General features: G+C 42.7%; 1 protein-coding gene across 8 annotated transcripts in view; it reads right to left on the bottom strand.

The window, feature by feature from the left end:
* Window positions 1–22059, bottom strand: part of tut4 (terminal uridylyl transferase 4) — a 68298-nt gene that overhangs the window by 21519 nt on the left and 24720 nt on the right. For 7 of the 8 annotated variants that reach the window (XR_009656154.1, XM_060937782.1, XM_060937779.1 and 4 more), the window contains exons 6-26: window positions 20747–20835; window positions 20606–20657; window positions 20281–20350; window positions 20059–20185; window positions 19807–19926; window positions 17282–17455; window positions 16927–17101; window positions 14238–14746; window positions 11758–11908; window positions 11133–11219; window positions 10791–10894; window positions 8293–8350; window positions 2159–2262; window positions 1824–1913; window positions 1635–1748; window positions 1478–1555; window positions 1058–1235; window positions 738–785; window positions 479–561; window positions 255–370; window positions 14–168 (exon numbers count right to left, since the gene is read on the bottom strand). Coding sequence is in view for 7 of the 8 variants with exons in the window: in XM_060937782.1 (XP_060793765.1) it covers window positions 14–168; window positions 255–370; window positions 479–561; window positions 738–785; window positions 1058–1235; window positions 1478–1555; window positions 1635–1748; window positions 1824–1913; window positions 2159–2262; window positions 8293–8350; window positions 10791–10894; window positions 11133–11219; window positions 11758–11908; window positions 14238–14746; window positions 16927–17101; window positions 17282–17455; window positions 19807–19926; window positions 20059–20185; window positions 20281–20350; window positions 20606–20657; window positions 20747–20835 (2682 nt within the window). In the remaining variant the exon portion in view is untranslated. The remainder of the gene's footprint in view (window positions 1–13; window positions 169–254; window positions 371–478; window positions 562–737; window positions 786–1057; window positions 1236–1477; window positions 1556–1634; window positions 1749–1823; window positions 1914–2158; window positions 2263–8292; window positions 8351–10790; window positions 10895–11132; window positions 11220–11757; window positions 11909–14237; window positions 14747–16926; window positions 17102–17281; window positions 17456–19806; window positions 19927–20058; window positions 20186–20280; window positions 20351–20605; window positions 20658–20746; window positions 20836–22059) is intronic. The other variant, XM_060937783.1, reaches the window with a different exon arrangement.

The raw sequence follows: 22059 nt of genomic DNA on the forward strand, positions 1-22059 counted from the left end.
TGTGTGTGTGTACCCTGTGAAGGAGCTCCTCTCTGTCGGAGGTGTCTGTAATCAGGACATTCTCTCCGGACGTGTCCTACATATCCACACTGGAAACAGCGTCTCTCTCTCGGCTCTCTGTCCTCCTCACGCACCTCGTCATCCTTATCGCTCTCCTTCTTCTTCATCCTACACAAACACACACACACACACACTCTTAGCCACATGCTGAATACAAAGACACACACACACACACCAGGGTGCAAGTGTCTGACCTGCGCCTCTTCGGGCAGTCCTTCATGTAATGTCCGATTTTGCCGCAGACGCGACAGCAGCGGTCATTTGGAGCGAGCTCGCCGTCAGTCAACACCTTCGAGTCGAAGAAGTAATCCTGACACACACACACGCTTGGACTTTGATTTCAATGCATTTGTGTGTTTTATATGAAATGCTGCTCTCTCTCTGTGTGTGTGTGTGTGTGTGTGTGTGTGTGTCTCACCGCTTCCATCCCCTGCTTTGGATAAAACGGCGTTCCAAACAACTTCCTGCCATTAATAAATGCCTTCATGATGAAATTTGTCACTGAGCGAGAGAGAGAGAGAAAAAACGGTTGAATACAACATGAGAAACTTTGCTGAGACTCTTTTACAAGGCTAATGTTGCTAACAAGTAATGGAAGTCTATTGCCTCCAGTTTAGCATGGGGTGTGTGTGTGTGTGTGTGTGTGTGTGTGTGTGCGCGCGTGTGTGTCCCCTTACTTTTCCGTGAGACTCCAGCACCAAGATTGTGATTCAAGTCAAAAGGATCTATTAAAATTAAATAAAGACTGCATTACCCCAACGAAACTTTTGTTCCATCATCACTTAGCAAACACCTTTAACCTGATCATAATGTGTGTTTAAAACTGTTTAAATACAGGTTTAAATACTCTGGGATACAGGCTGTTCTAGGGTTCTTGGAGAACAAGAAGCAGAAGAACTTCAGAGTGATTACTTAACAACGGACAGATTATTTTGGAAATAAAAGATAATAGTAGGCAGCCTTGAGGAGTGGTAAAGATGCAGGTTGAGGCTTGTACCTTCGATGGCGATGCACTTGGATGTCCACTGTTTCTCGAAAGTGGTGAGGCGTTTACGCTGCCGGATGGAGATCACATGCTCTTTAAAGTCGAACTCCTCGGTATAGAAGCGCAGCAGGCCGAGCCACAGCTCCCCTACTGTCTCACGGTTCTGCTGGAACTCGGGCCAGCGCCACTGCTGAGGAACACACACACACACACACACACTTAGCTGGAAGATATCTATTGCAAACTCGTCTGCACATACAGTATACAGATGTTTCCAAAAACTCAATTTCCCTTGTTTTCACATGGATAGGAGAAAACATACTTTGTTTTGTGAATGGACAGAGATATTTTTGAAAACGTTGTTCATGTGGACAGAGATTTAAAAAAAAAAATAAATTCTGTTGATGTGGTTCATATCACAAACTCGCTCACCAGTTCGTCCAGATTGTCGAAGAAGAACGCGTTCCAGCCGTCCACCATCCTCTGAGGAACAGAGCTCCCATCATAGATCTGCACCACACACAGTTAACCTTTACATAACCTCCTGTTCTTTACTCCACTCCATTTCACTGTCTGTGTGTGCGTTTACCTCCTGAAGGACAGGGATGACGGGAGGCTGTCTCTGCTGCAGGAAGTAGAGCACCATGAGGATGTAGGCGTAAGATGAGAGACTTCCCCTCGACGCATCACCAATGTCACACCTCTGCAACACACATGCACATCAACACTTTACTCTTGTAAATACAAGACAGACACACACACAGCTTTCTGCCATTACCTTTGCAAACACTTTCATGGTATAGCCCAAATACTGCACACGTGGGTCCAGGGCTGCATACGTGGCCAACATACGTGTGTTGTGCTGAGCCTGGAGACAGAACAAAGAGGAAATTATCTCTCTCTTGCCCTCACACACACACACAATCCTGTTTTAAAGATGATGCACGGTGAGCAGGGTGTATGGTTTGGGACACGCCCACAGCAGATTGTGGATGGTGACATATGCGACCGCATCCAATCCCAAATCCTGTTCCCGACATTACTGCCCTTCAGTGTAGAAGATATGGAGTAGGGTGTAGGGACAGAGATCGGCAGAAGACGATGTGAGCTCACCAGGGTGTTATAAAGGCTGATGTCTCCTTCCAGACTGCTCTGCTTGTGTTCAAACTTGACAATAGGCACTTTGGCGGTTGTTATAGGCAAGATGTTCCTCAGGCCTGAAAAACACACACATACACACAAACTAAGACAGCATTCACAATGAATAGAGCTGGTGACTGGAAAGGAGTATGCAAATGGAAACAATCTAAGCACTTCAATAGCACAAAAATAAATGTACAAGTTATAAAATTAAAAATAAGTAAATAAAAACGTCCTTGCTCTGGTACACAAATTATATCAGAAAGTAGCTCATTCTTTCAAATATTTAAATGCAAATAAAGAAAGAAATTAAATAAAATCCCGACGTAAATGCAAACAAACAGGTGCCTAGTTCCATATTTTCTTAATTAAATTAAAATTTCAATTAGATCATAAATGATTTAACAATTATTTGCCGAAGGTGAAGTGAATATCGGTGAATAATAATGGAGACAAAGTCGAGCTGATTATTTATTGATACTCACTGAGCCTGAGGCAGATAATTGTTTTAGTATCAGTACACAGGTGATTATTTTAACAAAAGTGCTCTGAGAGCACAAGATCCCCTTCTGGCAACTGTGCCATAACTCTGGTAAAATGTGACCGAATTGAACGAAATTGCAACATGCGTATTACCAACATACACGGCGGCACGGTGGTGTAGTGGTTAGCGCTGTCGCCTCACAGCAAGAAGGTCCGGGTTCGAGCCCCGTGCCCGGCGAGGGCCTTTCTGTGCGGAGTTCTCCCCGTGTCCGCGTGGGTTTCCTCCGGGTGCTCCGGTTTCCCCCACAGTCCAAAGACATGCAGGTTAGGTTAACTGGTGACTCTAAATTGACCGTAGGTGTGAATGTGAGTGTGAATGGTTGTCTGTGTCTATGCGTCAGCCCTGTGATGACCTGGCGACTTGTCCAGGGTGTACCCCGCCTTTCGCCCGTAGTCAGCTGGGATAGGCTCCAGCTTGCCTGCGACCCTGTAGAACAGGATAAAGCGGCTAGAGATGATGAGGTGAGATGAGACCAACATACACCAAAAATAAATAAATAAGTTTGGTGAAATTCCTCCACAAATTGAGAGAGGAGTTGATTTCAGAACGTTCATCCTCATGAAATGGTCAAAGTTTAATCAAGGGTCAAAACTCTGGGAAAATTTTTACAAACAAAATTAAATTGCAATATGCATATTACCGTCATATAACAAGGCCTTTTACCAAGCTTCAAGAAATTTGTCCAAAATTTAAGAGAGGAGTTGATGTCAGAAGGCAAGCACACCTTCATGAAATTGTGAAAGTACAAGGTTAATCAAGGGCCACAACTCTGGTAAAATGTGACCGAATTGAACAAAATAAGATGTGTACTACTGACATATAAAGCCTTTTGCCAAGTTTGGTGAAATTCCTCCACAAATTGTGAGAGGAGTTAATTTCAGAAGGAAAAAACACACTCACGAAATTGTCAAAAATATAATTTTGTTAATCAAGGGCTGTAACTCTGGTAAAATGTGACCACATTTAACAAAATTACAATATGCATATGACCAACATATAAAAATGCCTCTTGTCAAGTTTGGTGAAATTCCTCCAAAAATTGTGAGAGGAGTTGATTTCAGAAGGTGAGCACCCTTCCCGGGATGGACAGACAGAAATCGCGATGACAATCCCGTCGGGCCTTTTGGCCAGCGGGGGATAAAAAATTATCTGAAAAATATATATATATTTCAAACTTATAAAGCTGCATGCAAATGTAATAAAGACGCGTGCAGACTCGTGTCACTGATCTATGCTGACTCCCATAAAATACTGTTTTGAAAAGGATAAAATAAATCACAACTCCACCTTACCTTTGGATAGTTTTAGACCAAACTTCATAGCATATTTAGTTCTTTCAGGAACAGCATTTTCTTTCCTAATTCTTTCATAACTCCTCACTTATGGTGACAAAGCGATTGGCCGCCATTTTGCAGAGTCACTCAAGGCGATTATCGAGAAACAGTCTGAATCGCTCAACAAATCAGCGCGTGATTTCCTATAATCAGGGCTGTCGACAGGGGGGGACAACCGGGTATTTTGTCCCGGGCCCAGGCATGAGGGGGGGCCCAGAACTGGTCCCTCATGAAGATGCCATTAATCATTCTGTTTCATTTCAAAATGTGTTGATTTGGGGGAGAAAAATGTGCTATATTTGCATTCAATGAATGACTTCTGGTTCTTTTGCCTTTATTGTCTTCGAAAATAGATTCAAGAACCCACCTACCACCCCTAATGCAGAAATGGTTTGGTCTTTGATTAAGGCGCCAAATAACACGGCACTATTCCATCATAACGCTTCGACAATAAGCGTGCGAGCCCATTTGCCAACATGCACAAGTCAGGAGCAAAGAAAAGAAAAGAAGAGATGAAGAAGCCAAGAGCCTCAGGGGCTCACTGCATAGTAGGGGTGTGCAAAAATATCGATACGGCGATATATCGCGATACTTTGTCTTCTGATTCAATATCGATACTCAAAATTTGAATATCGATATTTTTTCAAATAATAAATCATGTTTCAGACGGGTTGTAAATCCAGTACGACTTCCGCACCTCCGCTCCGCGAGGTGTCGCTGTGCCGCTCCCTCACTGCAAGGCACTCTTCGTCTTCTCTTTTTTCCCCGGCGGTTGCAGTGAGGAAAAAAAACAAGCAAGCATGGCTGTTAACGTAAACCTAGAGACGCCGCCGAACTTTAAGGCAGATGTTTGGAGGCACTTTGGATTCCAAAGGAAAGGAGAAAAAAACAGTGAGCCAGTGTTCTGTAAAGTTATCCTACCTCTTGGATTTGTCCTACCAAGCCTACTGCGCATGCGCGAAATCCAGGAGGGTAGGAAAATTCAACAGTAGTTTTGTCCTACCGATCAGCTAGGCTGATAGAAAATCGGTGAGTATTTCACGCATTTGCCGATTTTTATGTTTTGTGCATATTGGTCGAGTCTTTGGCCGAGTCAAATAATTTGTAATGCCTTGTTTTGAATAATAAACCGGTCTGTATGAGAACTTCCTAATTCATGTGTTCTGCGCATGCGCAGTAGGAGACTAAGCTGCACACTGCACTTTTCAATGTGTTTCAGACAGTGTGTTGTTCCTGCAAAATAAGCACAAGTTAAATGTTCTCCGGTACATGTTCTCAAGTTTACAAAGAACAAATTGATATTAGTGTGAGCTGCACTGAAATGTATGTGCAGTCTGCAGTACAAGTTTTAAGTTTTCATAAAACAATTTGATTCTGCTTGTTAAGCAGCACTGATGTGTCCATGCTTACAGAAAAGTTGATAATACTAGCACAGAAATGGGAATTTTCTGTATGTTGTAGTGAAGCAACTCTTGGTTTTGCCAGCAGTGGAATAGAGACAAATATATGTCTGGCAAGAGTGTGTAGTTATGTATGTGAAATGTAATTTTACAGTGGTCAATAAATTCTGATTTTCTTCAGTGACACAGATATCGTGATGTGGTTGAAATTTCTTGCAATATATCGATTATCGCAGAATCGCTGTACCGTGATATCATTATCGTGGGCAAAATATCGCCATAGTATTGTATCGTGAGGTATCTGGTGATACCCAGCCCTACTGCATAGATATTTTAGAAAAGATTCAGATGATGCAGCAGGTGGTGAAGGCAGTGGGGCAGCTGAGCCAGGTAAGACACATAACTTTTTTCCAGCCCCGTAATGTAACCGCAGCACGCGCGACGCGCCATTCATAATTATAAAGTAGGGGATAGCAGGGTACACTGAGTGAACACTGAAATGCACAGGGCATTGAATTATTTCATAAACATATCGGTTTAATAACACTGTGTTGCATATATCTCAATGAAGCAAAGAATAGCACATTGGCCCGCAATCATATCCAAATGTTTTAGGCACGCTTGCTGAGCTGCGCTGAGCTGGACTCCGGTTAGCTGAAAGCCCGTGGAACGCTGCCTCTTGTTAATTAAACCTTATTTTGTTGGAAATCATCCCGTGTAGATACGACGGCATGTGAAATTGCCAGCTAGATAGAGTTTAATGTAACGAATGGGCTATAAATGGGGTGTTTTGAGGTTAGTCTGTTGCAAAACATTAAACTTTTGCTTAGACTGGATACTCTTCAAACAATTCCCTTGCTCAAGTGAAAAATGATAGGCCTGTATGAAAAGCGCAATTAATGAAAGTAGCCTAATAAGCCCTAAATGAATAAAACAACCTCTGTTTTATTGTTGTTGCTTACACGTTAAGATTTTGAAATCTTCTCGGTCCAGTTCTATATCCAGGGAACGTTGTAATCCTTTTGGTTTATCCGTAATAAACGTGTCAGCCCCCAGGTCAGATAGGCTAATGTTACGTGGTTGGGAGGGTGTCAATTTTTTTTTAACATTCTAAATCGAGTACGGAAAGGACGTTTATGAAAAACAAGACAAAAAAATACACTGAAAAACTCACTGTACACATCACTAGTGGTGATGCTTCTATGTTCAGATTTTGGGAAAGCCATAACTCCGTTCTCATTGAGGCCCAGTTCCATCCCGTAAACAATCATTTTGGTTTATCAACTACCTGCATTCAAACATGTCACAGGAGAGGCTCAATGGGCTGGCTATGCTCTCTATAGAGCGCAAACTTGCAAAGAAGCTGGACTTCAATGACCTTATTGACGACTTTGCCACAGCAAAAGTCCGGCACATTGCATTTCGCACCTGAATAGTTGCAGACTAAGGAAATGTTCAAACTGTAAATATGTTGAAATAAAATGGTTGACTGTTATAATGGGCTTGGAATACCTGTTATTTAAGGGTTGGAGTGAATGGAGACTGTGAAAAGAGGGGTTGGGTGTGGGTGGTTGCTGTGTGGCGATGTGCGTGCGCGCGTATGTGTGTGTGTGTGTGGGGGGGGACTCAGATTATTTGGGGGGGGGGGCCCCACTCAGATTATTTTGTCCCGGGCCCAGCCAAAGCTGTCAACGGCCCTGCCTATAATCACTTGTGTATTTATACAAATAGAATTTATTAAAACTATATTTAAGTCTAGCTCCTTGATGCCTGAAGAGCAGTGTGTGTAAACACGTTACAGGTGTGTAAAGTGTGGCTGTATTTGGTAAAAGTAGAGGTGAACAGTTCACAGCGCTATAAAAGCCTTAAAGTGCATGTCCTAGACCAAATTTGTTTTTTTTTTTTTTTTTTATATGAAAGTATGTCCCTTTACACACTCATCCAGAAGGGTAATTTTGCACAAGGCCATCTGTCGACAGCAGAAAAAAATTAAACAAAACACGTCTGGAGCCAGATTCGTGACGTCTCGCAGCAGGCTGCGAGAGCTTGCACGGTTTCAGTGCACAGCCTGTGTAGACCACGTTTAGCAGCGAGCGATTTTGCATTGAAATATGCAGGGGTGATAGCGTTCCGGCGCCGCGCCGGATTTCCGGCGTACCGTGGCTGGGGGAAAAAAAAAAAAATGACGGCACTTTTTTCCCACTAGTTCCATATCATGCGAATTCCCTTTACTGTCTATCTGCGCATCTCAGAATGACACAGGACAATGGGCGAACTAGATTTTTTTTTTTTCCCCAGCCACGGTACGCCGGAAATCCGGCGCGGCGCCGGAATGCTATCACCCCTGAATATGGAATTGTCACCTGAGCGCAATGTTACTTCACCTTTGGATGAAGAATGTCATGTTGCTACGTCCTCCTACGATACATCTGTTAACCATTTTAATAATTACGCGATAACGTTGAAGAAATTTGCAGAAAACCACCAGGTCGTTTTCTCATAAACAAACCAGCGCTGACATAGGATTCAGAGGGAGGCGTCCCACACGCTATGTCACGAAAATCAATGTTTGCCGGGAGATCCAAATGCCAAGTTTTTTCAGAGGCGGACCAATTCGCCTCAAATGGCTTGATTTCAACTGAATTTTTCTGGTATTGTGCAAGGTAAAAAAAAAAAAAAAAAAAAAAATGCACAAAATGCAAAATGTGACAGATATTTGACCAAAGTTTAATATAAAATAGGAGAATTACATTGATCTTGCTCCTGAATTTACCCGTGATATGCACTTTAACCTGGAAATAGTGAAGTCAAGTAGTGTCTTCCCCTTACCTGTGTGTTTCTTCAACACCTTGGCTAATCCCTCAATGATCTCTTTACAGTTCAGTTTCTGAAGAGAGAGAAAGATAGTGTATGTGTGTGTGAGAGAGAGAGAGAGAGAGAGAGAGAGAGAGAGAGAGAGAGAAAGAGAGAGAGAAACATGGTTCATCTGCCTTGGGAGACTTACAGTAGCTGAATAAAAATCTATCACGCTTGTAGAAATAGAGAAGGTAACCCGTCGGCTAACGAAGTAGCCTCGCTCACTCGCTACATTACATTTAGTTTTAATCAGCAGTGCAGAGGAAATAAAGATTGGTGCTAAAAAAAAAAAAAAAGAGAATTTCTAAAAAACAAACAAACCACATTCTTAATTTAGTAGTTTTTGTTTGTTTGTTTTATAATTGTAACCTGATTGGTCAGAAGTAAAAATGTGCTTTTCTGAAAACTTGAGGGGGAGACGGACTACAGATGTCAGCATTTTTTAATACATGTCCACAGGAGTGCATGTAAAATGGCAGCTTCCTGTAGGGTTATGCATTGAATGGTGAATTTGTATACAACCACAAATCAGAAAAAGTTGGGACGGTATGGAAAACGCAAATTAAAAAAGAAAGCAGTGCCTTCTAAATTTACTTTGACCTGCATTTCATTGCAGACAGTATGAACCCAAGATACATTTTGTCCGGTCAACTTCATTTCATTTGTTTACATCCATGCCTGCATTTCAGGCCTGCAAAACATTCCAAAAAAATTGGGACAGGCGTTTTAGGGCTAGTAATGAGGTAAAACAATTAACTAATGATGCGATTTGAAACAGGTGATGTCAGCAGGTGATTGTAATCATGATTTGGTACAGAATCAGTATCCAGGAAAGGCCTAGTCTTTGAGGAGCAAAGACGGGCCGAGGATCTCCAGTTTATCAACAAATGCGTGAGAAAATTCTCGAAAATGTTTAAACACAATGTTAAACAAAGAAAGATCCAAAGGGATTTGGATATTTGATCCTCTACGGTGCAGATCATCATTAAATGATTCAAGGAATCTGGAGGAATTTTGGTGCGTAAAGGGCAAGGGCGCAAGCCTAAGCTGAACACCCGTGATCTCTGATCCCTCAGATGGTTCTTGATGCAGTGCCGTCATTCATCTATCGCTGATATAACCACATGGGCTCGGGATTACTTTGGCAAACCTTTGTCAAGCTACAATACAGAGTTACATCCACAAATACCAGTTAAAACTTTACTATGCAAAAAGGAAGCCTTATGTTAACTGTGTCCAGAAGCGCTGCTGACTCCTCTGGGCTCGGAGGCTTCTAAGATGGACCATCACACAGTGGAAATGTGCATTGTGGTCAGATTAATCTATGTTCCAGGTCTTTTTTGGAAGAAATGGACTCCATGTGCTCTGAGCCAAAGACAAAAAAAGACCATCTAGACATATCAGCAACAAGTCCAAAAGCCAGGGTCTGTCATGGTACGGGGTTGTGTCAGTTTTAGGGTTGATTCAGTCGCAACATTTTGGGTTTGGTATTGTACCTGGCATGGTAGAATAGTACGAGTTTGGTACCAATGCATGCATGCACGTACTAACCAACTAACTATTCATAGAAACTGATGAAATTAAAAAACAACATCAAACGTGCCTGTCCCCTCTGTCCCTAATAGAGAATGTGTGGTGAATTTTGGAACCAAAAAAAAAAAATTATATATGACGATGATGGCACGGTGGTGTAGCGGTTAGCGCTGTCGCCTCACAGCAAGAAGGTCTGGGTTCGAGCCCCGTGGCCGGCGAGGGCCTTTCTGTGTGGAGTTTGCATGTTCTCCCCGTGTCTGCGTGGGTTTCCTCCGGGTGCTCCGGTTTCCCCCACAGTCCAAAGACATGCAGGTTAGGTTCACTGGTGACTCTAAATTGACCGTAGGTGTGAATGTGAGTGTGAATGGTTGTCTGTGTCTGTGTCAGCCCTGTGATGACCTGGCGACTTGTCCAGGGTGTACCCCGCCTTTCGCCTGTAGTCAGCTGGGATAGGCTCCAGCTCGCCTGCGACCCTGTAGAAGGATAAAGCGGCTAGAGATAATGAGATGAGACAATGACGACTCTGTACTGTTGCAGACCTTAAGATCTGTTTGCAGGAAGAATGGGACAAAACACCCGAAACGCTTCATCACTTGGGTGTCTTCAGTCGCTAACCATCTTTTAAGTGTTGTGTGAAGGAATGGCAACAGGAGTGGTAAATGCTTTACTGTCCCAAATTTTTTGAAATGTGTGGCAAGGATCAAAATTGTAATATGTTTATTTTGAAGGGAAAAAAAAAAAAAAAAGATGAAATGTCAAATAATGTACTGATGTATTGTTTAGACTGCAATACAAGTCAAAGATTATTTACAAATCATTGTTTTCAGTTTTAATTTCAACATACTATGGCAACTTTTTTGATTTGGAGTTGTAGGATTACGATTAAAATGGCAGCTTGGTTTAGGACGACATGTAAAACAGCATCAGCGATTCTGTACCTCTGCTGTGTCGTGACCTTCTAGTGTCATACAGATGTCCAGATCGCTGTCACGGAAACCAAAACCGTTCTTGGAGGAACCAAACAGACACAGCTGGGCTTTATCTGTGTATAAAAACACACAGTTTACACCTTCAAGCCCATACATCACATCCTTATCATGCAATATTAAACTGATCACACATTAAATAAAAAGTGGAACTGCAAAGACAATTCCAGTAGCAATGCTCTGGAGCGTCATGTGGAACTGTTCAGAAGAGAAGCGTGACTGTGATTGAAGTGTGTGTGTGTGGGGTGAAATTTAGGCTGACACTAACACCTCGCAAGTTCTCTGTGTGTGTACCATTATACTCCTTCCGAATGAAGCGCTCCAGACTGGCGAGAATTGATTCCCTCCTCTGCTGCTCTCCCCCAGACGGCGACAGTTCATCTGCGCATGCATGCGCACACACACAGTTAGAGGGGAAAGCACATTTGTCCAACAAGGTTTTCGCTATTTGGCAAACAGACCTTTTTTCAGACCATTCGCCAGAATTCAGCCAAAGCAACTATTACACTTTCTATTCATTGTCAGCTATCTGGTTATTTATTTGGTAAAATTATAAACTCACACCACTATCTTGAAAAGCTCACTGAAAACGGTAGCTCTATATTCATTAACTGGCTACATAGCAGTGCCCCATTCTGCAGAACCAAAAGTCCACAGGGTGGAGTCTGGACCTCATCCTGTGCCTCCTAACTTGGCAGAGTCAAGCCAAAAGTCCAAGAAGTGGAGACAACCCAGTGTGTTTCAGGCTGGATGTGCGTGTTGTGGGTTAGGTCCAGCTCCTCCTCCTGGACTTCTAACGCTAGTTCTGCAGTGAGGACCGACATCACATTTCAAGGATTCCTCTAATTCCCCAGCATCTAAACTTTAACGTGATTAGCTTGCTGGCATGTTGTTAACGTCGCGATGTTTCAGTGCTCACCGTAACAGCGTTTGCACAAGTTGTCAAGGATTTCTCTGAAGCGCTCCATCATGGGAGGCAGAGGCGTCAGCTCCATCTTCTTAAAGTCTTCAGGACAGTCATCTTTCAGATGGCCGTCTCGCTTACAGATACTGCACACCACCGTTGGGGGCTGGACGGACGGACGGGGACAAACACACAGTTACTACGTGATTAAATCCTGGTCTTCGCAATTATAAATAATATACTCAAAGTGGACCTAGGAATTTGTCTGAAGTTGGAAGAGCATTATCGCCAGGCAGCTGTGAAAACACAGATGCCAAGCAAAAGCTAGCTAACAATTATGACTGATGATTTAGTTAGATATGGTGTGGCTTCACATACAGTGGTGCTTGAAAGTTTGTGAACCCTTTAGAATGTTCTATATTTCTGCATAAATATGACCTAAAACATCATCAGATTTTCACACAAGTCCTAAAAGTAGATAAAGAGAACCCAGTTAAACAAATGAGACAAAAATATTATACTTGGTCATTTATTTCTTGAGGAAAATGATCCAATATTACATATCTGTGAGTGGCAAAAGTATATGAACCTCTAGGATTAGCAGTTAATTTGAAGGTGAAATTAGAGTCGGGTGTTTTCAATCAGTGGGATGACAATCAGGTGTGAGTGGGCACCCTGTTTTATTTAAAGAACAGGGATCTATCAAAGTCTGATCTTCACAACACGTTTGTGGAAGTGCATCATGGCACGAACAAAGGAGATTTCTGAGGGCCTCAGAAAAAGCGTTGTTGATGCTCATTAGGCTGGAAAAGGTTACAAAACGATCTCTAAAGAGTTTGGACTCCACCAAGCCACAGTCAGACAGATTGTGTACAAATGGAGGAAATTCAGGAGTGGTCAACCAACAAAGATCACTCCAAGAGCAAGGCGTGTAATAGTCGGCGAGGTCACAAAGGACCCCAGGGTAACTTCTAAGCAACTGAAGGCCTCTCTCACATTGGCTAATGTTAATGTTCATGAGTCCACCATCAGGAGAACACTGAACAACAAATGGTGTGCATGGCAGGGTTGCAAGGAGAAAGCCACTGCTCTCCAAAAAGAACATTGCTGCTCATCTGCAGTTTGCTAAAGATCACGTGGACAAGCCAGGCGGCTATTGGAAAAATGTTTTGTGGATGGATGAGACTAAAACAGAACTTTTTGGTTTAAATGAGAAGCATTATGTTTGGAGAAAGGAAAACACTGCATTCCAGCATAAGAACTTTATCCCATCTGTGAAACATGGTATTGGTAGTATCATGGTTTGGGCCTGTTTTGCTGCATCTGGGCCAGGACGGCTTGCCATCATTGATGGAACAATGAATTCTGAATTATACCAGCGGATTCTAAAGGAAAACGTCAGGACATCTGTCCATGAACTGAATCTCAAGAGAAGGTGGGTCATGCAGCAAGACAACGACCCTAAGCACACAAGTGGTTCTACCAAAGAATGGTTAAAGAAGAATAAAGTGAATGTTTTGGAATGGCCAAGTCAAAGTGCTGACCTTAATCCAATCGAAATGTTGTGGAAGGACCTGAAGCGAGCAGTTCATGTGAGGAAACCCACCAACATCCCAGAGTTGAAGCTGTTCTGTATGGAGGAATGGGCTAAAATTCCTCCAAGCCGGTGTGCAGGACTGATCAACAGTTACCGGAAATGTTTAGTTGCAGTTATTGCTGCACAAGGGGGTCGCACCAGATACTGAAAGCAAAGGTTCACATACTTTTGCCAGTCACAGATATGTAGTAATGGATCATTTTCCTCAATAAATAAATGATATTTTGTCTAATTTGTTTAACTGGGTTCTCTTTACCTACTTTTAGGACTTGTGTGAAAATCTGATGATGTTTTAGTCATATTTATGCGGAAATATAGAAAATTCTAACGGGTTCACAGACTTTCAAACACCACTGCATCTGGACAAAGTAAGGGAACAGTGATGATGAAAATGCATCAAGTCTGTCTGGAATGTCAACATTTCCCTCAGATGTGTCGCTAGATTACTAAATTAGAAACCTGTGTAGGTCTGAGCTCAGCCTTTTATGTCGACGGCAGGATTCGAACTGACGTTGCAAAAATCTGTTCCTTTCCTGGACAGCGCTCTAGACCACTTGGCTATGGAGTACTACATCACGAACTGAGGTTATGTAACGTGGCACTTACATAGTCAGTACATGGTGGCACCACACTGCAACTGTGGAATCGCTACCTGAGGCTGGCACGCCAATTACATTCTGAAACACGCTCAAACTCAGTTCAACATACACATACAGACAGGCGCCTCAGTCAAAGGCTGAGCCAAAAAATGCTCAAGTTACAACTTAAATAAGGAAAAAAGTCAACATACCATAAGCTCACACCATCTGACCAATCAGAATTCAACACTGTTGTGGTATAAAAATCTTTAAAAACTATCAATAAAAATTACCCATAACAAAATAATTATTTCTGGTACCTTTCCTCCAGTGAAGATCATCCTGTCAAAAGTATAGTGCAGATCCTCCGGGGCAATGCTGTCCTGTTCCAGACCTTTCCGCCCCCCTCCACCCCGCTCATCTTCGTCACTGTCTGGGAACAGGCCGTTGGGAGAGGACAGGGTCGGGGAAGAGGAGTGATGTACACTGTCTTCGCCCTCATCCTCAACAAGTAGTCTGGCTAAGTCTCGGCTCACACACCGTTCTTCATCTCCAGCTTCATCTTCCTCATCGTCGTCCTCTTCTTCATCTTCATCATCGTCAGTGCTGTTTGCACCATCCTCTTCCTCTCCTCTCTTGGTTTCGATGGCGCGTGTTCTAGTTGACCGGCTTGTGCGCCGTCGTGGCTTGTCTCGTTCGGGGGCGTGTCTGTTACGGCTCTGAGGACAGGCAAAGTATCGGTACGCAGTGCGGAATCGCTCCTGGATGTACTCGAACACCATCTGACTATTCAGACTTCGTGCTACGTTCCTCTTCAGGGCAAATGGGTCTGAAAAACAAGACGACATGATCCATTTAAGTCGCAAATGTTAGCAAAAAGCAAACTGTATGGAAGCCGCGAGAGGCCCTTCATATCATCTTTTTTTATTCACCCTGTTATCCCGAGATAACGACATAATTAATTCAGGATGTCGAGAAAACAACACAACTAATTCGAGATCTCGAGAAAACAAAACAATTATTTCATGATCTCGAGAAAACAGCTGAGATTTCTAGCAGAGCTGCGCCCCCTGTGGGTCAGACAACGAAGACTTAGAAATTGGCGGACATGTAACAGAGCAGAAATGGCTTTTTACGATGCCTTGAGAGAGAGGGGGGGGCCAGTCTTCTGCGGAGGTGCAGCGGACTAATTTTGAAATTATCCCTTATTAAAAGACTTAAAGGAACAGTCCACCGTACTTCCATAATGAATATATGCTCTTATCTGAATTGAGACGAGCTGCTCCATACCTCTCCGAGCTTTGCGCGACCTCCCAGTCAGTCAGACGCGCTGTCACTCCTGTTAGCAATGTAGCTAGGCTCAGCATGGCCAATGGTATTTTTTGGGGCTGTAGTTAGATGCGACCAAACTCTTCCATGTTTTTCCTGTTTACATAGGTTTATATGACCAGTGATATGAAACAAGTTCGGTTACACAAATTGAAACGTGGCGATTTTCTATGCTGTGGAAAGTCCGCACTATAATGACAGGCGTACTAACACCTTCTGCGCGCTTCGGCAGCGCATTGATATCTGAGCTCCGTATCAATGCGCTGCCGAAGCGCGCAGAAGGTGTTAGTACGCCTGTCATTATAGTGCGGACTTTCCATAGCATAGAAAATCGATACGTTTCAATTTGTGTAACCGAACTTGTATTATATCACTGGTCATATAAACCTATGTAAACAGGAAAAACGCGGAAGTGTTTGGTCGCATCTAACTACAGCCCCAAAAGATACCATTGGCCATACTGAGCCTAGCTACATTGCTAACAGGAGTGACAGCGCGTCTGACTGCGTCTGACTGACTGGGAGGTCGCGCAAAGCTCGGATAGGTACGGAGCAGCTCGTCTCAATTCAGATAAGAGCATATTTCACTATGGAAGTACGGTGGACTGTTCCTTTAATGCAATCTCTCCCTGTGTCAACCCCTGATTAAAATATTGCCTTATTAGGTGATCGATTATTCCAGACATTCTAATGACCAAAGTTGCGTCTATACAGAATGAGAAATAGCCCCAAAGTCAGCATATCACAAGTCTCTTGGCGCACCTGAATGAACCATTTCTCAGCTGTTTATTCGAGATCATGAAATAATTGTTTTGTTTTCTCGAGATCTCGAATTAGTTGTGTTGTTTTCTCGAGATCCTGAATTAATTATGTCGTTATCTCGGGATAACAAGGTGAATAAAAAAAAAAGGATTATATGAAGGGCCTCTCGCGGCTTCCGTAGAATTGCTTGGAGTTTGTCGATATTTAGTGTGGCCTATCAAGAAACATTTGTAGCTAAAATGCAAACGCTTCTAAAGATAACTAGAAATGCAAACTAAATAACTTGCCAGTGTGAAAAATCAAATTAGTTGTTTGATTTACATGCTGCATGCTCGGCTTTGTACCAGCCTTGTTCTCATATTAGATTAGGAAAGTGAGCCAACTGTGCTAGCTACATCCACTCGGAGATACCAATCATCTTTTGCTACTTCCTTCTGAACTGTATTTTTGCATGACATGAAAAACTGTTTTATAAAATTTTATTCCACTTTTGTGCACCAAATTAATTGCAGGTAGGAAATAAAGTTGCAAGCGGAACCCACACACACCATAGGATAGGTCTGAGGAATCATTCGGGCCAATTGTTTAGATTAGTTGCTTCACCTAATTTGCACAGAATTGACAAAAATTTGGATTTGAATGTAGTTTGTCACTGAAAACACAGCTCCGGATATAGAAAATGAACCATTTTGCCTGTCTCGATGACAATTGCTCGTGTAAATATCGGGTTAGAGGTGGGCACACTGTTGCTAGGCAACTGGGAACTATGGGTGGCAAGGATATGTTAGCCATATGCAATAGCTAGCACTCAGACATTAAGTCTGATATGGATGATATGAAATGATTTATACACAACGTTACCCGTTTGTTAGTTACATTAGTGAGAAAATAAACGTGTGTTTGTCCGTGTGTGCCTCACCCTCGATGGCGAGGCGGCGGCGCGGCCAGTTCTTCACGTCTCTGGGTAGCAGCTCCTTCACCCGGATGCTGATGATGTAATCCTCTAGTGCAAACTCCAGTGTGTAGAAACGCAGCAGCTCCAACCACAGCTGGCCAAGAGAGACATTTTCCGTGTTCTCCAGCACCAGACGAGTCTATGAGCAAACACATACACACATGTATACACACATAACAGCATCTATCCATCCTTGTGCAATGAATTACGGAGTAAAGGAAGGAGAAAGATTTAAATGCCAGCAATTTCAGATATAAACAAGCTTCAAATTCCACATTTGAGTAGAGAAGCACTCTGTGTGTCTGTGTGTGTGTTTCACCTTGCCCTTCTGGTTCTCATTCTTTTTCTCAGCCAATTTTTGGGGGTCGTTTTTCGTCTTATCTCCGCGACCCTCATTAGCGCTGCCTGGTCTGTGCTCCCACCCTACAAAGTGTCCCAACTGAATGGCGGTCAGGTGATACTCATCCACACGCTTCACATCGAACCCTTCGATCTGCACACACACACAAAATCAAACACGGAAACGTCAACTACAGTCACGATTAAACATAGGTCAGCGACAATTAGAGAGTGAGCGTAAAAGCTCTGCTTTAGCCATCAATGTGGTAAAGCTGTATATTAACTGTATATTAAAGCTGTCTGTAAAGTAGAGATGATGGTTTTCCGCAACCAAAAAGTTTATTTGCACAAATTAAAACTAAACATTTTGTATCAAATAAGCCATTACGGTGTCGGACTGCGCCTTTAACTTCGTTGGGGGATTTCCGAGGCTCGCCCATAATATGCATAAATTGCATGTGCCTCCTGGCTGTTTGCCATCTGAGCTGGATGTCCTCGCCAATCGCTTGGCTGCTCTCATACAGAGACCAGAATTTATGTTGCCGTGCCGAAGCAAACAAAAATGGCAACTGGACCGAACCAGCCTTTAAACGCGTGAAACAGTCAGAGTCTGTACGGACAGTAAACGCAATATCAAGACTGAATCAATTTCCCGATTAACTATATGAAGACAACGGCATTTTATTTTGCAAATACAGTCAACATCCGATAGATTATGTGCTTTGACATGATAAAAGACCACTTGAAAAGTCAGAAACACTAACGATCCAAAGAATCCAAGTTCAAGACAAGGCCTAGCACTGGCAGTGGTACGGATGCTGGCGATCGGCCAAGACAGGTGACGCTTAAAACACTGTATGTTCGGGGAACTGAATCGAAAGACCTACGGGAACAATTTGTGCTCGATTTTGTAAAAATGTATATAGTCGTTGATATTCCTCTGCAGAAGCCCGATAAGCTGAAACCGTTTATTGTAAAAGACTGTAAACAAATGTAAGAATTTTGATCATTTTTATGAATTCAGCATTTATTAAACTTTACAAAATACACATCAAAATGTAATTTACAAGTGTATTTCTTTGTTTTAGATCTACCACACAAACAGTGTTTTAAAGCAGTCCTTAAAATGTGTGTCATACAGGAAAACCTGAAACCGGTGTTGACATGGAATTTAGTAAAACTGAAACGGAAAAGATCCTGAATTAGGTTAGGTTTCTTTATTAGTCTCCACCAAGGAGAAATTTGTCTTAGAGACAGGGTGGTTGCAGCACCATAAAAAGACCTCGTGGCCTGCTCAAAGAGCTCCTGTGGATTAAAGGGGGGGGCATCACCCCCATAATCCTGCCTGCAATTTTGATGAGGCAGAATTACGAAGTGGAAAATCATTGTCGTCTCGACTGTAAAGCTGTGTGTTAACCTGTAGTTTAGCTGGAAAGCTGTGTAAAACATGGATGCAAACGGGGCGCCTTTTGGCGGATGCCGCCTTTTTCACGGCTGTCTGGGGGACTTGTGTGAATTGTGCAGATCCGATGAGGTTTTTTTTTTTTTTTTTTTTTGGGGGGGGGGGGGGCGTTGGAGTGTCTGATAATAATTTCAAAGTAAATTCTGTATTAAAATTACTAAATAAGCAAATGCCGTTACAGTCCATGAAACATAGGAAGTATAAGTATGAGAAGAAAACAGTAAATCAGAAAGCTGCGCATGTAAAGCCAGTTGGCCTGTATGTGATACAGTGCCGTCTAAGGGCCTGAAGATCATGGGCACCCAGTATGGTTTTCCGGCCTTGACCCTTACGCACAGAGATTCTTCCAGATTCTCTGAATCTTTTGATGATATTATGCTCTGTAGATGATATGTTCAAACTCTCTGCAATTTTACACTGTCGAACTCCTTTCTGATATTGCTCCACTATTTGTCGGTGCAGAATTAGGGGGATTGGTGATCCTCTTCTCATCTTTACTTCTGAGAGCCGCTGCCACTCCAAGATGCTCTTTTTATACCCAGTCATGTTAATGACCTATTGCCAATTGACCTAATGAGTTGCAATTTGGTCCTCCAGCTGTTCCTTTTTTGTACCTTTAACTTTACCAGCCTCTTATTGCCCCTGTCCCAACTTTTTTGAGATGTGTTGCTGTCATGAAATTTCAAATGAGACAATATTTGGCATGAAATTTCAAAATGTCTCACTTTCGACATTTGATATGTTGTCTATGTTCTATTGTGAATACAATATCAGTTTTTGAGATCTGTAAATTATTGCATTCCGTTTTTATTTACAATTTGTACTTTGTCCCAACTTTTTTGGAATCGGGGTTGTAATCAAAAACACTCCAATGCCCCCCCCCCCCCCCAAAAAAAACAACTCATCGGATCTGCACGATTCACACAAGTCCCCCAGACAGCCATGAAAAAGGCGGCATCCGCCAAAAGGCGTGCTGTTTGCATCCATGGTAAAAAGTTGTATGTTCGCTGTAAATAAAGGTTAGTGTGTGTGTGTGGTCATACCCAGTAGCCTAGATATACAGGTAGAATGGGCTGCTTCCTTTGCTGCAGGAAAAAGATGACCATCAGAGAGAAGGAGTAGGAAGGAATCCCACCCTCGGCCTGGCAGTCCACATGACACAGCTGCGCACACACACAAACAGCATTATTAAGGTTTACAGATGTTCTAAAATTTGTGATGTGTGCATCTGGAATGAGTGAGTGAGAGAGAGAGAGAGAGAGAGAGAGAGAGAGAGAGAGAGAGAGAGAACGAACCTTGGCCCAGTAGCGGAACGCCAGCACCAGAGGAACCAGACGAGGCTCCAGCTCGGCCAATGCTGCTAGGTGATTGGTGGTGAGGCACGCAACATCATTTCCTGCACTCACTTTACACGGTAAACCACTACACAGACAGATATACAACACAACCCCTTCAGTAAAGCTCTTGATAGATTTCATGTGTGAAAAGCTCAGAGTGACAAAAGAAACTGCACTGACAAGGACACGTCACGGCAGAAGATGACGGGAACTTTAGCGTGGAAGTCCGATTCCACATCTGTGAATTCATCTGCATCAAAAACACACAACACAAGACGAATTAAACTTTCCCTTCGACCTCAGTCCTTTTACAAACGCACACACCAAGCTGTAGATTAGGTGTAAAGCTGAGTGTGTTATACGAAGTTGCAGGTGTAGCTATGTTTAAAAGTTGCGCATGTTGGCTGCAAAACTGCACGTTTGCCATCAATCTGAATTTAAAACGTGCGTTAGCGTCGACTCTGCCTCAGACATTGTTAGCCATAAAGGTATGTGTGATGCTAACCACTCTTCTTTAGGATGTCCAGCACTTGGATGAGAACATCGGGCTGCGTCATCTGAAACATAGAAAGCACGAACAAAAATGAAAATCATTTCACCACAAAACACCAAAAGCACGAGGGCACGAGACACTTTGTGCACTTACCCCGGATGGATAGAGCACGTCGATGTTGATATCACTGGACTTGAAGGCGAATCGCGTGAGACAGGAACCGTAGAGACGCAGAGAACATGCTGAGACACAGAGACAACACAATAACTAGTCAAGTCAATTTATCTGAATAGCGTTTTTAAACAAGACACTGTCGCAAAGCAGCTTCAGAAAAACAGATTTTATACATATAAACTAATATATTCCTAATGAGCAAGCCTGAGGCGACAGTGGCAAGGAAAAACTCCCTGAGACGACATGAAGAAACCTTGAGGGGAACCCATCCTCATTCGGGTGATGACAGACAGAGTCATAAATAACTCGCCTCTATAACTGTGTCCTATATGGTCAAAGTGCAATTGTGCAACCGGGAAATTCAGTATAAATTTTAATACAACCCCAATTCCAAAACAGTTAGTATGCTATGTAAACTGTAAATAAAAACTGAATATGATGATTTGCAAATCATGGAAACCCTATATTTCACTGAAAATAGTGCAAAGACAACAGATCAAATGTTGAAACTGAGAAATGTTATTGTTTTTTGAAAAATATATCCTCATTTTGAATTTGGTGTCAGCAACACATTTCAAAAAAGTTAGGACAGGGGCATGTTTACCACTGTGTTGCATCACCTCTACTTTTAACAACACTCTGTAAACGTTTGGGAACTGAGGAAACCAGTTGCTGTAGTTTTGAAAGAGAAATGTTGTTCCATTCTTGCCCGTTATACAGTTTCAGTTGCTCAACAGTTTGGGGTCTCCTTTGTCGTATTTTGCACTTCATAATGCACCAAATGTTTTAAATGCGAGAGAGGTCTGGACTGCAGGCAGGCCAGTTTAGCACCCGGACTCTTTTACTACAGAGCCATGCAATTTTAATATGTGCAGAAAGCGGTTTGGCATTGTCTTGCTGAAAGAAGGAGGGCCTTCCCTGAAAAAGATTTTGTCTGGATGGCAGCATATATACCATACACGTTTCAGAGCAATATCATTCAGCATTAATGATGCCTTCCCAGATGTACAAGCTGTCCATGTCATGTCATGCACCCTCATACCATCACAGATGCTGGCTTTTGAACTGTGCACTGATAACAAGCCGGATGGTCCCTCTCCTCTTTAGCCTGGAGGACGTGGTGTCTATGATTTCTAAAAAGAATTTCTACTTTTGATTCGTCAGACCTCGGGACAGTTTTCCATTTCGCCTCAGTCCATTGTAAAAGAGCTCGGGCCCAGAGAAGGTGGCGGTGTTTCTGGATATTGTGTATATCTGGTTTTAACTTGCATTTGTGGGTGCAGTAATGAACT

The sequence above is a fragment of the Neoarius graeffei genome, chromosome 13, assembly GCF_027579695.1.
Source record: "Neoarius graeffei isolate fNeoGra1 chromosome 13, fNeoGra1.pri, whole genome shotgun sequence".
In the NCBI taxonomy this organism is placed as follows: Eukaryota; Metazoa; Chordata; class Actinopteri; order Siluriformes; family Ariidae; genus Neoarius; species Neoarius graeffei.